The sequence below is a fragment of the Buceros rhinoceros genome, unplaced genomic scaffold (assembly GCF_000710305.1).
Source record: "Buceros rhinoceros silvestris isolate BGI_N320 unplaced genomic scaffold, ASM71030v1 scaffold14684, whole genome shotgun sequence".
In the NCBI taxonomy this organism is placed as follows: domain Eukaryota; kingdom Metazoa; phylum Chordata; class Aves; order Bucerotiformes; family Bucerotidae; genus Buceros; species Buceros rhinoceros.
The window spans coordinates 42,661-56,378 of NW_010406594.1; the positions used below are offsets into that span (position 1 = coordinate 42,661).

The following is a 13,718-nucleotide window of genomic DNA, read 5'->3' on the forward strand; positions in this document are numbered from 1 at the left end:
GGGGTGAGGATGCTATAAAGAGCTTTGTGACAAAAGAATTGGCATCTTCATTCAGGTACTGTTAACTTAGACAAAAATGATGATCTGAAAGACCATGACATTTCGAAAACATAATTGCTGTTTTAGTTCTCTAAGCTATAAAGCTGCCTGGCCTGTAATTATTTTAAGAGAACAATAGTGTATTTTCCACTCACAGCTTATTGGTGGATGCATAATTTCACCAGCTCCCATACTGTGTATTTCACAGACTGCATGAAGGACGTTCTGTTAAATGTCTTCCTCCGTGTAAACATTTCCAACTGGTCTGTCTGGACAGTTAACGCAGAACGAGAACTGCTTTGAAAGCAGGCAGTCTTTGTGAGGGACATAAAAGCATAATGGCTCCAAATGAAATCGTTGCTCTAGAAACAAGTCAAATGCTGCACCAATACGTAATTGCATCAAAGTAAGCCAAGATAACACAGGACGCAGCCTGCTGCGTTACATCTAACTATTTTAACAGTGCCATTTAAAACCTGTTACATGATCTTACCAGGTGCATTTCATCTCCTTCAATCCACTGGGTCCAACCACGACCTTCTTTTTCTCCATTCTGTACACAGAGAAGCTTATCTCCATCCCAAGATACGGTGGTCTAACAAAATAGACGTGTTCAGTGTTACTGCAGTGATATTATGATTAGTTTCCTTGAGGCAAAACTTCTAATATAAGATAGATGGATCTCATAAAAAGAATAATTCTAGAGTGTTGTGACACTGGGGATAATTACAAAAGAAATGAGCTTAAATACAAAGATGCTGCCCAACTGCCTGTCAAAACCTGGAAGGATGAGATAGAGCTGTTTAAATGCGATAAAAAAATATTATAATAAGAAGTGCACTCCTCTCCCTGCTGACAAATACAGCAGCAGAAGAGATGTGCAGCCTAACACAGTATTTGCAGAAGGAGCCGAAAACTTGAGATTCAGTGTGGTTTTTTCCAGCATAAGGATTCCCCAGCTGCTCTACCTGAAAGAAGTACCCACCTACTGGCAGCTATGGATGAACAAGGCTGTTCTATCCTGCACTGTTTATTCCCCATGTCTTAATCTGCCTTCTGTTACCGAGCAGAGTGGTTTGCGTCCTGCTTTGTGTAACTGTAGCTGAAGAACTACCTGAGCCACGACTGGCAGAGTAAGAGCAGGTTTGCGTCCTGCTTTGTGTAACTGTAGCTGAAGAACTACCTGAGCCACGACTGGCAGAGTAAGAGCATGGTGCTGCAGGATTCTACAGTCCTGTGAGTAGTTCAGTAGAACTGAATTAATAGCACCACTTAAGTGTATGAGGGTGCATCCTACAGCCTGTTACTCTGGTTAGTCCTTCTGACAATTTACCTTTCATATCTCTCCAACATAAAGACAAGCAATACTTTGTAAAGTAGTTGAAAAGGGGATGAGCAGTGACAATTTGTGCTCCATGAGGATAGTTCAACATCAGTATTAGCAGACAGCTTTTAAACAAGGTTGTTTGAAATGAATCTGAGGACTAAAGATGGAATTACTGTCTACCTTGTAAAAGCCTTCAGCCACTGCCTGTGTAAGTAGCCAGATATGGAGAGAACACAAATTCTCATCTAGCATTACAGGAAAGCTTACTGCATCCATCCTCAGTGGCTTCGAAGAAAAATCAGCCTACATTTGTTATCCTGGGAACCAAAACCAGTTCGGCATTCAAGAACTACACAGCTCTATTTAATTTGTGTATGTCACAAACAATTAATTCTTAAATGACAACCATGATAGCCGCTATCTTTAAATGAGTACAGCCAGCAGCCTCCACCCCTGGGAAGCTTTAGACTAAACAAGCATGAAAAATGAATCACTAGAAAGACAGATAATCATAGGCAGGGCATTGCCACTGATCCCATATAGTCTTTTGGCACCATATGGGGTCTCCGAAAGACAAACTCATGTGTCCTTCCTAAAAATCTCTCTGATTTGAAAAATCCATTCACAGATTCTCCTACTGACTCTTGTAAAATGACATATTTAAACCAAGTAGTAGGTCACATTTTAAAAGGGCTATATCCTTTTAATGAATAAGATGCTAATGCAGGCAGGAACTCCACATCTGGGTAAAGCTGGAGTTAATGTGATCATAGTGTAAATCCTCTTCCATATCTGTTTTGCATCTGTAGACATCCAGTTGGAGATACAACAAATACTACTAGTCAAAGTAAAAAATGTTTAGTTTGTAAATTAACATATCTGAGAATTTCTGATTATTCTAAGAAATGAATATATCAGAAAGTGAACATTATTTTTACTAATGACTTGTAGATGTGAGGGATACTGCGGAACAAAGCACTTGTCAACGCTGCTTTGCTCTGTAACCACACTTATTTTTACTCATTGAGTTTAATCATTAGACTAGCTTGATATTTACATTTTGTGGGTTTATATATGAATCCAAAGGCAATATATCCTGATAAAGTAAGATTCAACTTTACCGGTACTACTAATGTTCAAAGTCAGGTGTGGAAGTTCTTAGTCGTGATAACATTCACTAGCTTAGAACTCTTGGGGGTAATTGAGAAATATTTTCAGCACTGCAAGGACATACTAACTTTTTCAGCCTCCAAGGGTGACTGAAATTGTTCCATCTAAGAAAATAGCACACTTTTCTTTGGCTTTTTTGTTTTTCCAGTGAAGGTTAGATACTGCGTTTGGCAATTTGGTAATAACCATAAAGACTATAATACCACAGACTGTTAACCAAGCTGTTTTATCAGCTAGTATTCTTGGTTATCATCCTCTGCCTTCCCTTTGAGAAATATAAATACTCACGGGCTATGAGTAAACCATACACTTTGAGTTTTGTATGTGGCTCTTTTGCTATGAAGGACAAAAAATACTGCAGGAGAACGTAATGTCCTCCTCTTCACTAGCAGGAACAGTCACTTTATGACAGTAAGATTAATCAGTAGCAATTTCATCTTTTCATTCTTTAGGTCAAACTGTAATGTCTCACATAATAAAAGACACAACTAATACAGAAAACAAACTTTTAACTCAGATTCAAATACCTCCATTGAGACACACACCGAGTATTAGCTGCGGCTGGAGTTGCCATGACTGTTCAATACGCACTGGCTGTTGCTAACAGTCCCCCTTTTACCAACAAGCAAGGATACAGCAATGCTTGCCTTACACCATTCCCAAATATTTGAGCCAGAACAGAACAATACGATGTTTAAAAAATAACACTGTAGGACAAGCATTGGTAAATATAATCTCTTTCAGTGTATGCAAGAGCAAGATTTATTTTAAAAGTCTTGATCAGGATGTTGCCATTGTATAATTAGGAGTCAAGCATGTGAATAACTAGTAAGGCAGTTCTGTTATGAACCTCTGGTTGCTGCTGTTTTCCTCTCCCAGTACACACTTACTATCAAGATAGAGAAATACTCTACCTCTTGTGTAAAGCAACTTCTCTTAGAAAAGTAGGCTTTGATTAATTAACCTTGTTAGCCACCATTTTGATGACATCACTACCAAAAGTTTGCCTGATTTCAGAGACTGAGCTACCATCTCCCATCTGGAATGACTGAAAATCTTTGCCAGGGCTTGGTGAGCGCAGCATCCATGGGCAGACATTGCTTATCTTCATCTTCCTCTACAAGCAAGAGGAGGAGAAAGAGACAAACTCTGAGGACACTGGAAAGCTGCAGTTTCTGGATGGTAACAGAAGCAGCTAGATGAAAATGTAGTATTTCTCTAAAACTGAAGGCTCCTGCCTTTGAGTGTCTTGTACTATTTGTAGGATAAATGTAAGACTTCATTTATTCCTTCCAGCTAGGTAGTACATAACCTAGTTTGTCAAAAGCAAGCTTAAGTTTTGCTTGCTTACTACCTCATCATGATTAAACCGAAGACAAATACTTCTTAGGTTAAATGATTTCTGTAATCTTAGACTTTTTCATGTCCTTCGATATTTTCCTTTTATTACTTGGCAATTCACATACTTCTGTTGGTGATTTAATCTCTGTGCTATGAAGATTTAAATATATGTTCATAGCAACACCATCTTTCTGAATACTAAAGCTAGAAGAAATTATAATTATTGCTGTTTTCAATCATGAGAAGATAGATTAAAGGAAATATTTAGTAAAAACAAATCTATTAAAAGACTATGTATTTGCATTTTCTCTAGTAGCTGCACCAATAGTGAAGTCTCGCAGAATTACAATAGCTATTACTTCCACCTTCTAGTGGCAAGTCACATTGACCCACAGCCAGAGGTACCGACTTGTGTAATTCACTGGAAGAGTTGTTAAACTATTTTGTCAGAGAACTTTGCATTTCCCAGTGAGGTCTAAGTGCAGAGATGCTTGACACTGGTTCTACTCAGCGTGTCTCATTCCACATTGGCTATCCTAGTGTGCTTGCTTGCGTCACCTGCTCTGCAGCTGAAGACACATAATATATGTTACAGGTGGATGAAAGAAAATAACATTTTTTTTAAAGTAGCTCATAAACATTTTTTGTTAATGCTACATAGTTTTGACACATTGCATTTACAAATATGAAGTGCAGCTACCACCTTTCATCAAAAATAAGTTATTGATTTCCCATCTGCAGGGCAAACACAGCAGTACCAGTTCTATTTTTCTTCTTATGCTCTTCAGAGCATTGTCTCTATATTACGGTGCAGCAAATTACTACAATGCTCTAAAGCCAGACAACACACTCCGTGCTCCATCTCAATCCAGTAATTCTCTGCTTATGAGAATTAGTCATTTTACAACTGTAATTTTGATTTAAGGAGGATTAAACAATGGAAAGTAGTTTAGGTGAGATAAAACATTTCCATCTGTACTAAGCATCCAAGTGATATAAAAACCCCTGACAAGGAGACTGCAGGGGAAATTTCCATCTCATGAAGTGCTGATGGAACGAACTAATGTTGGTATCACAAACAAAATGTAACTATGAAGGGGCATCCTGTAATGTTGGAGTCAGCACCTATGACCTTCTGTGTAGGAGGCATGCAGCACACTGCTCGCAGAAGGGCTACAACCACGTTCAAGGTCTGTCACCTCTCCTTTCCTCTTACCAAATCTGCATCTGGCAGGTCAGTGACATGACAGAATGATAAACGACTGAAAACAACAAACACAACATAAAAATTAATGGTCTGATTGATGGATTTTATCTCAAGATACTGTTGCTAGACAAAGGCTATACACATTTAGCCATCCTGCAGCAAGGTCAAATGACAAAGCCTATACCAACCTCTCCTTCCCTTACCAACTATGTTCAACAGTTCAACCATGTAGCAGCACTTCTAAATCTAACCTTCTTTTTCACCATTCCTGGTTTTAGCCATGCAGCACTAGCGCTCCCAAAGTGAAGTCACGGGAAATGCCTGGTAGTCCAATACAACTCGTTTCTCAGCTGCTCGTGGGGCTGGCAGATGTGATGTCTCATAATGGATATCTACAGCTACAGGACTCCAAAACACATCCACGCCATTACAAACTTGCTCAGACTGTTGCTGAAAGATAAGCTGGTTATAATGTGGGCATTCGGCACCTGACTGATAAAATCACTGAAGTTCACTGTAGTCCAAAGATGAGACACTTCAGAAGCAGTATTTTGCTTCTATGACTGTCAGCATCTCCTTTGCTAGCAAAGGGGCTTAGGATTGGATTGACAAATCAGAGATTAAAGGGTAAGCTGCTGTCAGACAGAATCAGATCTTAAATGCTCAAATTCCTTATTTTGAATCCTTGCTTGTAAGAGCAATGAAGGAAAGCAATGACTAGAGACATGTTCCAGGGAGTAGGAAAGTAAACGTGCCACAGCTCCAGGCTATGCAGGTGACAACATGTGGGAGGAGAAGCAGAATCAGTATTTTGGACAGTGCATAACATTTCATTTCTTAGAAATAGTGGCTTTTTTCTTACTGAAATAAACTTGTATACAAATAACACAAAACCAGGAAGACTTGTGTATATCCGAAGGTAGGAAAAAACCTACAAAACAACACATCCAATTCAGTTTGTGCAAGAATCAGAATTGACTGTAAGACACTTACTGTTTAAATCAATGTGTATAATTGATTTATCCTCTGTGTAGCTTTAGCAAGATACAATTGTACATAACACTAATGGTTTGTCATTCAAAATCGGATTTGCTAAATCTGGTTCTCAGCTTTTCAGCTGATGCCTTCTGATTGCACTTTCTGCATTCAGAACTCTGAGTTGTTTAGGACTCACAACAGACAGAAATGCTAAGCCCATCCAGAACCACCTCCTCTACAAAGCTTCAGTACATTAGCAGCGGTGTTGTGAATAACCAGCTCACAGCTCCTCATCAGTCTTGGGTTTTAGATGTGAACCCAGTACTGCAAAATTTGAAGTTAATGATACCTTAAATCATATGGCAAAAGATTCTAGAAATCTCATTTGATATCACCATGCAAATTTGCTGAGCATATCACTTACAGGCAATAAGCAGTAATGCCAGAAGAGCAAACGGTGTGAAACAAGGCAGAAAGAGGAATTAGCTCCTCTTTATTGAGGTGCAGGCACTGAATGAATCAGTTTTAGAGAGCCAAAGACAGATCTGAGAGTGGACCTCTGTTCTCTGGAGCCTCAGAGGGGTTGACTGGAGAACTGTTCTCCCTCACTTGTGGACAGCAGTTTGGAAAAGGTCAGAAGTATCAAGAGAAAACAACATGAAGACTATCTCCTTCAAATTACCCCCCCAAAAGTGAGAGATTACTCCAGTGAGGAGCTGGGGATTTTAAGTACTGCAGAGAGAGAGGGCACTAGATTTGAGAAAAAACAATGACATAAAAACATCTGCCAGCAACAATGAAAAAATACTTACAAGCCAAAAAGAAAAGTACAGCATTTGAAGAGGTAAAAGAGCTGCATGAGAGGAACCAAGTAAAGACATATTGCTGATCTTGCATCTTAGTAGACAGGCACAATTTATTTTGGGTCCTCTCACCCTGTGGGGGATCCCTGCTAAAAATTCCAAGTATTGGAATGTTGGTTGTTTTTCTGGCAGCAAAGTCTTCATTCCAATACCGACTTTAAACTAGGTTAACAGCTGCGAACTCTGTTTGTGGAACAGAGGAATCCTGCCCAAACAGTTTACTTAACTGAACCATGTGATTTTATAACAGGACTTTATTCAGACCTTGCAGCAGTATAAATCAAATTATGTCCAGAACAACTAAAATTCATTCTATTTGCCCTGTTAAAAAAACTAGAGAGGAATCAGTTTTCCACTAGGCATGTTTGTTATTTAAAACCAAACCATAATCAAACAAATTCTCTCCTGTCACTGGGATAGGGCACATGTAACCAGCACTGCTTCGTGTGACAGCAGCCTTGGTCAGGTGCCTACGAACAATCCTTATGTGGCTATCTTTGACATTAAATGACTGTATATTTTCAGGAAGATAGTTCACACAGTAAGATGTATGATAGATTCGATGAGTGAATGGTACACCTCCCAAGCCCCCCTCACCCCACCCCAGCAAGTCCTACCTGTGACTAGAAGTGATATTACTTCCAATAACAGAACGCTAAACAGCCATGCAGTAACTTACCCACGGTTATACTCTGCTGGTATCTGTTTTGGTTATCTAAATGGTTAATATGTACAATTTCCCACCTTCAGTTTCAAATTCTTGCAGTTCTATCTGTTTACCACTCCCCAGTCACTGCCATTTCCTTTCCTGCTTCAAATTAACAACAAAATTACCGTGCCAAAGAGCACAAGGCTCTGAATTACTGAAGCATCCTTCACATACTTCGCCAAATATTAAAGTCTAATGCAACTAACTCTGCTTTTAGTAATCCAAGAAACTTTGCTCTTCTTTATTTAGAACATAGAATCTTCCTTGATTTTTTAAATGGATCATTTGCCTTTAGCCTCTGTCAGAAGATAGATTCATTCTGGATAGTGTGAGCTAAAGCCATTCAGTCTCATTCAAATGCTTGAACAGCAGAGAAAAATTATAAAGCAAAATCCTTCTTGGACTTCAGCAGCAAAATGACTAGAAGAGTAAAAACTTTAGGGAAGTAATTTTTACATCTGAGCTATCCTAGTCTCACTTGGGAGCAAAGACTTAGAACATGAAACTTCAGCCTTTACGTTTTTTCAGTTAATTTTTATAAACTTTTGACTGATGTGCTAAGCACACACACTGTGAAGGCAGATAAGGCTAATTTTTCTGCTTAGTGTCAGATTCTGCCCCGTTCTTCTGTTTACTGGTACATATTTCACCTTGCAGATGTTTCCTCAGCCTCACTGTTTATTACTGATGGTGAAAAAGGGAGGCAAATTTATCTGGTGATGAGTGAGACATACTTTCGAAGATGGTTTTCAATTAATCGTTGTTTCAGTAAGGTCTTGCCTCTTGTGCACAGTAAATTTTTCTCCACAGTAAAGTTTATGTGCATGAAACAAGGTTTTATACTTAGCGCAATACCTGCTCACTAAATTAATCACAATTAGAGACCGCAAAATTTATCTTTAAAATTGAGGAAATTTCATGATGAGACTGAAGAGTCAGTGAGAACAAAGACAGTGGGATCAAATACTCAGTTTAGGAAATACCAAAGCCACAGATACCCATTTAAGTTTCTGCCTTTGTACACTCTATGTTCCCAAATAAACTACAGGTAAGCTCTTCAAAGTAGTAGAAACTCTGTCACGTGGTCTGACTCAAACTTCACATCATATAAGAAATAATTAAATACAATATTAAAGTTCTGAACTTCCTTCTACACCATCTAACGTGCACCTTGTAAAATCTGCAAAAAATAAAAGATGCTCCTGAATACATAAACTTTCATTTTACCTTTGTAGTTCAAAACTTAGCAAGCCTAAACATTACGTACGATTAAACCTGCAGAAACACATCTTTCATGGAATTGCTGAACAAATAGAGAAACTCTTAGCTTTGACACACGTCTGTATGGTCAACTGTCCTAATCTTCGGTTTTACAGAACAGAGACATTTTGTCTGTAACTGAACTAGCAGGGATTTTGAGTTTCTCCAGATTTCAAAGTAGGAAATTTTCACTTCCCAGCAGAAACAAAAATCTTAAAGGACCTGCTGTCACTGACTGCTGTTACCTATAGCCCTTATGAGAACAGAATCACCTAAAACCATGTTGCATACAAGAAAGCAACTGTTAAACTGCTAAGGTTTATCCAGCTCAATTAACTCCCAGAAAGTTCAGAGAGGCTTCCAGGAGTGACCAACTATAAAAATGGAACAATCCTAACTGAAATGATGGAGAGGGCCTATGCCATCACGGGGTATCTCAAACCTTTGACTTCTACAATAACTATCAGCAAAACCTTTTAGCCTGTACTCACAGACAGTATCAATTTGGAATTACCATAGTTACACTCTACCCTGACTGACTCAAAGGTGTGTTTTACAACTGAAAGATGAACTCAATTTCAGTGAATTATACACAAGATCTAACCTGTTCACCGTGCTAATATTATTTTACTGATGTGTTAACTCTAGTTAGATGATTTATTCTTCATCAAAAGAGAAAATATACTATACCTACTGGATGAATTACTCCTAAGGTTATTTTTGCTGCTCTCCTGCTGATTGCTCTGCTGTACAGCTTAATGTTTAATGTGTAATTTGTCTTATCCATGTTACTTTGTACTTCTCGTACATTGAGCTACTTGGATAAAACTTGCTCAGTGGTCTGCTCAGTCTATAATATAAATGCCAATAATTGATTCACAATCTCTCCTGTTACACAGGTTGACTATTAATGATTAAGCCATTTATGGCATGCAGTTTCACAAGCCATAGATGAGAAAATGAAGCACTAAGAATGATATTAACCTTTGCTTTTATGGTGGTTTTCTTCATAACACCACTCAGGGAGCGGTCCAGTATCTCTTATGACCCTCCATGGCCCTTCTCTCACAAGACTCTTTCTGGACCATTGGCATTATTTTGTTGCTTAACAACTGCAAGTTTTGCCTGACATTATGGGTATCAGATCTGGGCTGAAGTGCCTTCAGAAAGACAGCTTCTGGTCCTGTTCTGCCTTTGAGAAAACTGAGGTCTCATGGTAAAAAGAAAATGGGAAAAATTAACTATAAAGTGAGACATTGCTACAAGGCAGATAGGGAACCAGTGATCAGTGACTTTAACTGCACAGCTGCAGCTGGCACCTGTTGTTGAGGCCATGAAGGGGCATTTCTGAAAGTTTTGTTTTGTTAAGAATAAATTAGGTACACCAAACAGTCACAGTTAGTGATGACCCCTTGTGGGGTTTTTTTTTGGAAAAGAAAACACACTGGTACCTTCTGCTTCCAAGGCTGAGTCAGCCTTTTGCACTAAACAGACCATAGGTAAAATGTTTAAGCAACCCTTGGAAGCACGGAGGACCAGGTTCCACTCCAATCAAATAACTGTTGCAGAATCATCCTTCCCTAATTTCTTCTTCCTGGTTCAACATTTTGAATCCTTCCCCATCACTCAAATTTAGTAAAATAGGGTAGAGAATTTTGGCCTGTTACGCATATTGAAATATTTAGGTTTTTTGTCAGGAAATTAAGAGTTGTGTTAAATCTGTTCAGCATTTCAAAAGCAAGGCAAGGGCCACATTTCCATGCCTCCTGGATATAGTTTTTCACCACAGAGGTTGACTGACAAATTTTTGTATGAACTTCCTGCAGGTATATGCTAGACAGCCTCAGAGCACAACTCCTCCTTTCCACCATGTAGAGGATGGTTTAGTCCTCCTTTGGAGGATTTTGATGGTATTTAAGTACAGGAAATGCTTAGACGGAGACAGGTCTGTACACACACAAACCAACACTTCACCGACTCATACACTGAGGACTTCAGATGTTTTTAGTGCTTGAGGAAATGTTTTGAACATTGCCATCTTGGTCAGTAATTCAGCAACTTAAGTCTTTCTTTGGGCTCACATCTGTGCAGTGGATGTGGACCTCACAGGCCTAATTAGGAGCCTCCAGCAGTCAAAAATGTCTTATGACACTGGGGGACTTTCCTATACCCAAACATACATTGCTTCTCTCTGAACTTTGTATTCTGCCCTCTGTAATGAGCAGTACAGGAGGAGTAGTTGAGGCACTCTCTAGCTAGCCATTCTTTTTTTCTTGAACTCCATAATCTTTCCCTTTCCTGCCATCACCACAGCAAAAGCAAATTGGCATATCCTAGAACTCGAGAATAGTATCAGGTTTAAATGGCACTAAAAATGGAAACCTATTAATTCTCTTCTATGTGACTTCTCCTCTACAGTCCCTCATGAGATAATTTGCTTTTGCTTATCAACTTCTCCACTGTAGAATCCTGCCAGGTATCATGCTTTCAAACTGACAGGAAAGAACTTGGTATTCTCAGGTTTTCCCCCCTCTTAATTGGTATTGATCAGTCATAAGTTAGAAAATATTGTCTCTCTGGCAAGCAAAAAGAGCTCATAAGGCAGAGTCCTCAGTGTTTGCTTATTGATTGCAGTAAGGTTTGTTCCAGTAAGCTAATTAACAGTCTGCTCTAGTAAATAGACCCAGGAAGGAAGGAGCACAGGAACAAGAAAGAAAAGCTGCACTTTCCAAGCACTTGCCCATTCTTACACGTGGGGAATAGTGCCTGACCTGCAATCAGTGGATGTCCTTTACGCTGAAACATCAGTCAGTGAAGAGATTCTGAAAGTCTGAATCTTAATGTGTTTTTCACCAGCAAATATCCCGGCACAACCAAGTAATGATTCACTGAAGTTACTATTCACTCACTGATAAAATTGGTTTGTGCCCCTGATTAAAATTAGCATTCATTTAATGGAAAGGCATGGTAAAAAACTCTGTGCACACCCTGGCAGACTGAGAAGTACAGAAATAATTTTAAGAATAGCCACACAAAACAGTTAACAGATGCGGTCTGTGAAAGGCCTCAGATTATTCATTATTTTTTTGTCCATTGTTACAGTTCTAATTCTTACCATGCATTTGCGATCATCCACCCCAGCTAAATCCTCCTCAAACTCCTTCCCTACATCAAATTCCATGATGTAGTTTCTAAAAGTGCTTAGTGTTTTAATGATCATATGATCCCCATTCTGAAGGATTTCTTTGTCAGGTTTTAGCAAGTTTGCTATTTTTCTTACAGCAACATTTACATCTGAAAAAGAAAAAGAATTATTTTAATCCAGAAAAGTCTACCACAAAAAGAAGCTTGTAGCTCTTGGCAGAATTGAAACAAACATAGATAAATAAATGTCTGGACCTTTCAGGCCAGCTTTCTCATCAGGAAAAAGTCCATAACCTAATTCTTTTAACTTAAATAAGCTCGTTTTGATTTTCTGATTACATGGAACCCTAAAAAAATACCATCTGTATTTGACAGTGAATAAGGCCTTCACTATTGCAATAGAAATACTGGCACTTTACAGCAAAATCCCCCACACAAAATTGCACTAAGTACATGATTGTCTCTATTACACATAACAATTTGAGTCTTCCAAATAATGGTTATTTTTAAGTTTGAAATCTGCCACTAACCTCTTTGAGCTATGCAGTTTAATCTCTGTTAATGTAAGCTTCGAGATGGTAAAAAGTAGAGGCTGCTTAAGACAAAACAATTTTGCAAAAGGCAATTCTTAAAGTCCATTCCTGAAAAAATACTTATCAAAAACAATTTATGACTGTACAAGAGAAAACAGATTCATATCAAAACTAATACAGGAAGGGAACCTTACCCAGTGCTTTCAGATACTCCTCAAAATTGTCATTGCTGACCATTTTCCAGTAGCCATTGAAATCTGCAGGCATCCCTCCTTCAGGTAACTGTCAAATCCAATGTCTCAGGACAGGGTGCTGATTCTGCACTGCACAGCTCACTGCCTTTCTTTTTGGAAAGTTTGGACTCTCGTTTCTTTTATCGCTTTTTCTGACCACGTAGCTATGCAAGTCCTCTAATCCGCTTATTGTTGAAGTGTTGCCTCTAAATCCTTCCACAAGACTGAACCTCCGAGATTTCTAATGACAGCAGGGTGACTTGATTTGAACAGAATGAAACACTCACATTCCATATAACTTCTCTAAGGGCACTGCTTATCTGGAGATCCACTTTAACCATATTACTCTCCATTTTTCACGCCGCTCAGAAAAAACTCCTTTTAAATAGCTTTAGTTTAGGCTGTTAGCCAAAACTAACAAGTGCTTATCTGTCAGTTTTTTGAGGCAAATCCTTCTTCCCAATTCCAGCAACTTTATGCCACCTTCTTTTCAGAAAACGATCACACAGACTCTTTCAATGAAAGCAATTTGCGTCTGGCATTCCTTTAACTTGTTCTGCAAGCTCCTTAACTCTAGAGAACTACCAGTGGAAGCTGTTCAGTCAACTGAGGGCTCAAGAAGGGCCAGTTAGGGGGAAACTTGTGTAACGTAGCAGTGATTAAGTCTGTGTATTTAGAAATGCGACATCGCTGCTGAATGCATGCTCACAGTTCATTTCAGCAACAGGGAAACACAGAATTAGCACTTTATAGAGATTCCATAGTCTCAGAACGTGTCTTCTGTCACAAATGAGGCAGACTGAATCAGCAGAATTGGCAACCAACACATAAGAGAATGTATTTTCCTGGCTCAAATACAGAGACAGCCTCTTTGCTATTTTAATTTCTTTTTCACTCTGTATTTTCTAATGGAC

The 13,718-nt window shown here is 38.8% G+C and overlaps 1 protein-coding gene across 1 annotated transcript in view; it reads right to left on the minus strand.

The window, feature by feature from the left end:
* The window catches only part of RBP1 (retinol binding protein 1, cellular), a 15,901-nt gene extending 3,012 nt beyond the window's left edge, over positions 1-12,889 (minus strand). Inside the window, exons 1-3 of the mRNA XM_010134175.1 lie at positions 12,766-12,889; positions 12,010-12,188; positions 533-634 (exon numbers count right to left, since the gene is read on the minus strand). Coding sequence (XP_010132477.1) covers positions 533-634; positions 12,010-12,188; positions 12,766-12,838 — 354 coding nt within the window. The 5' untranslated portion in view covers positions 12,839-12,889. The remainder of the gene's footprint in view (positions 1-532; positions 635-12,009; positions 12,189-12,765) is intronic.
* Positions 12,890-13,718: the final 829 nt, after the last annotated feature.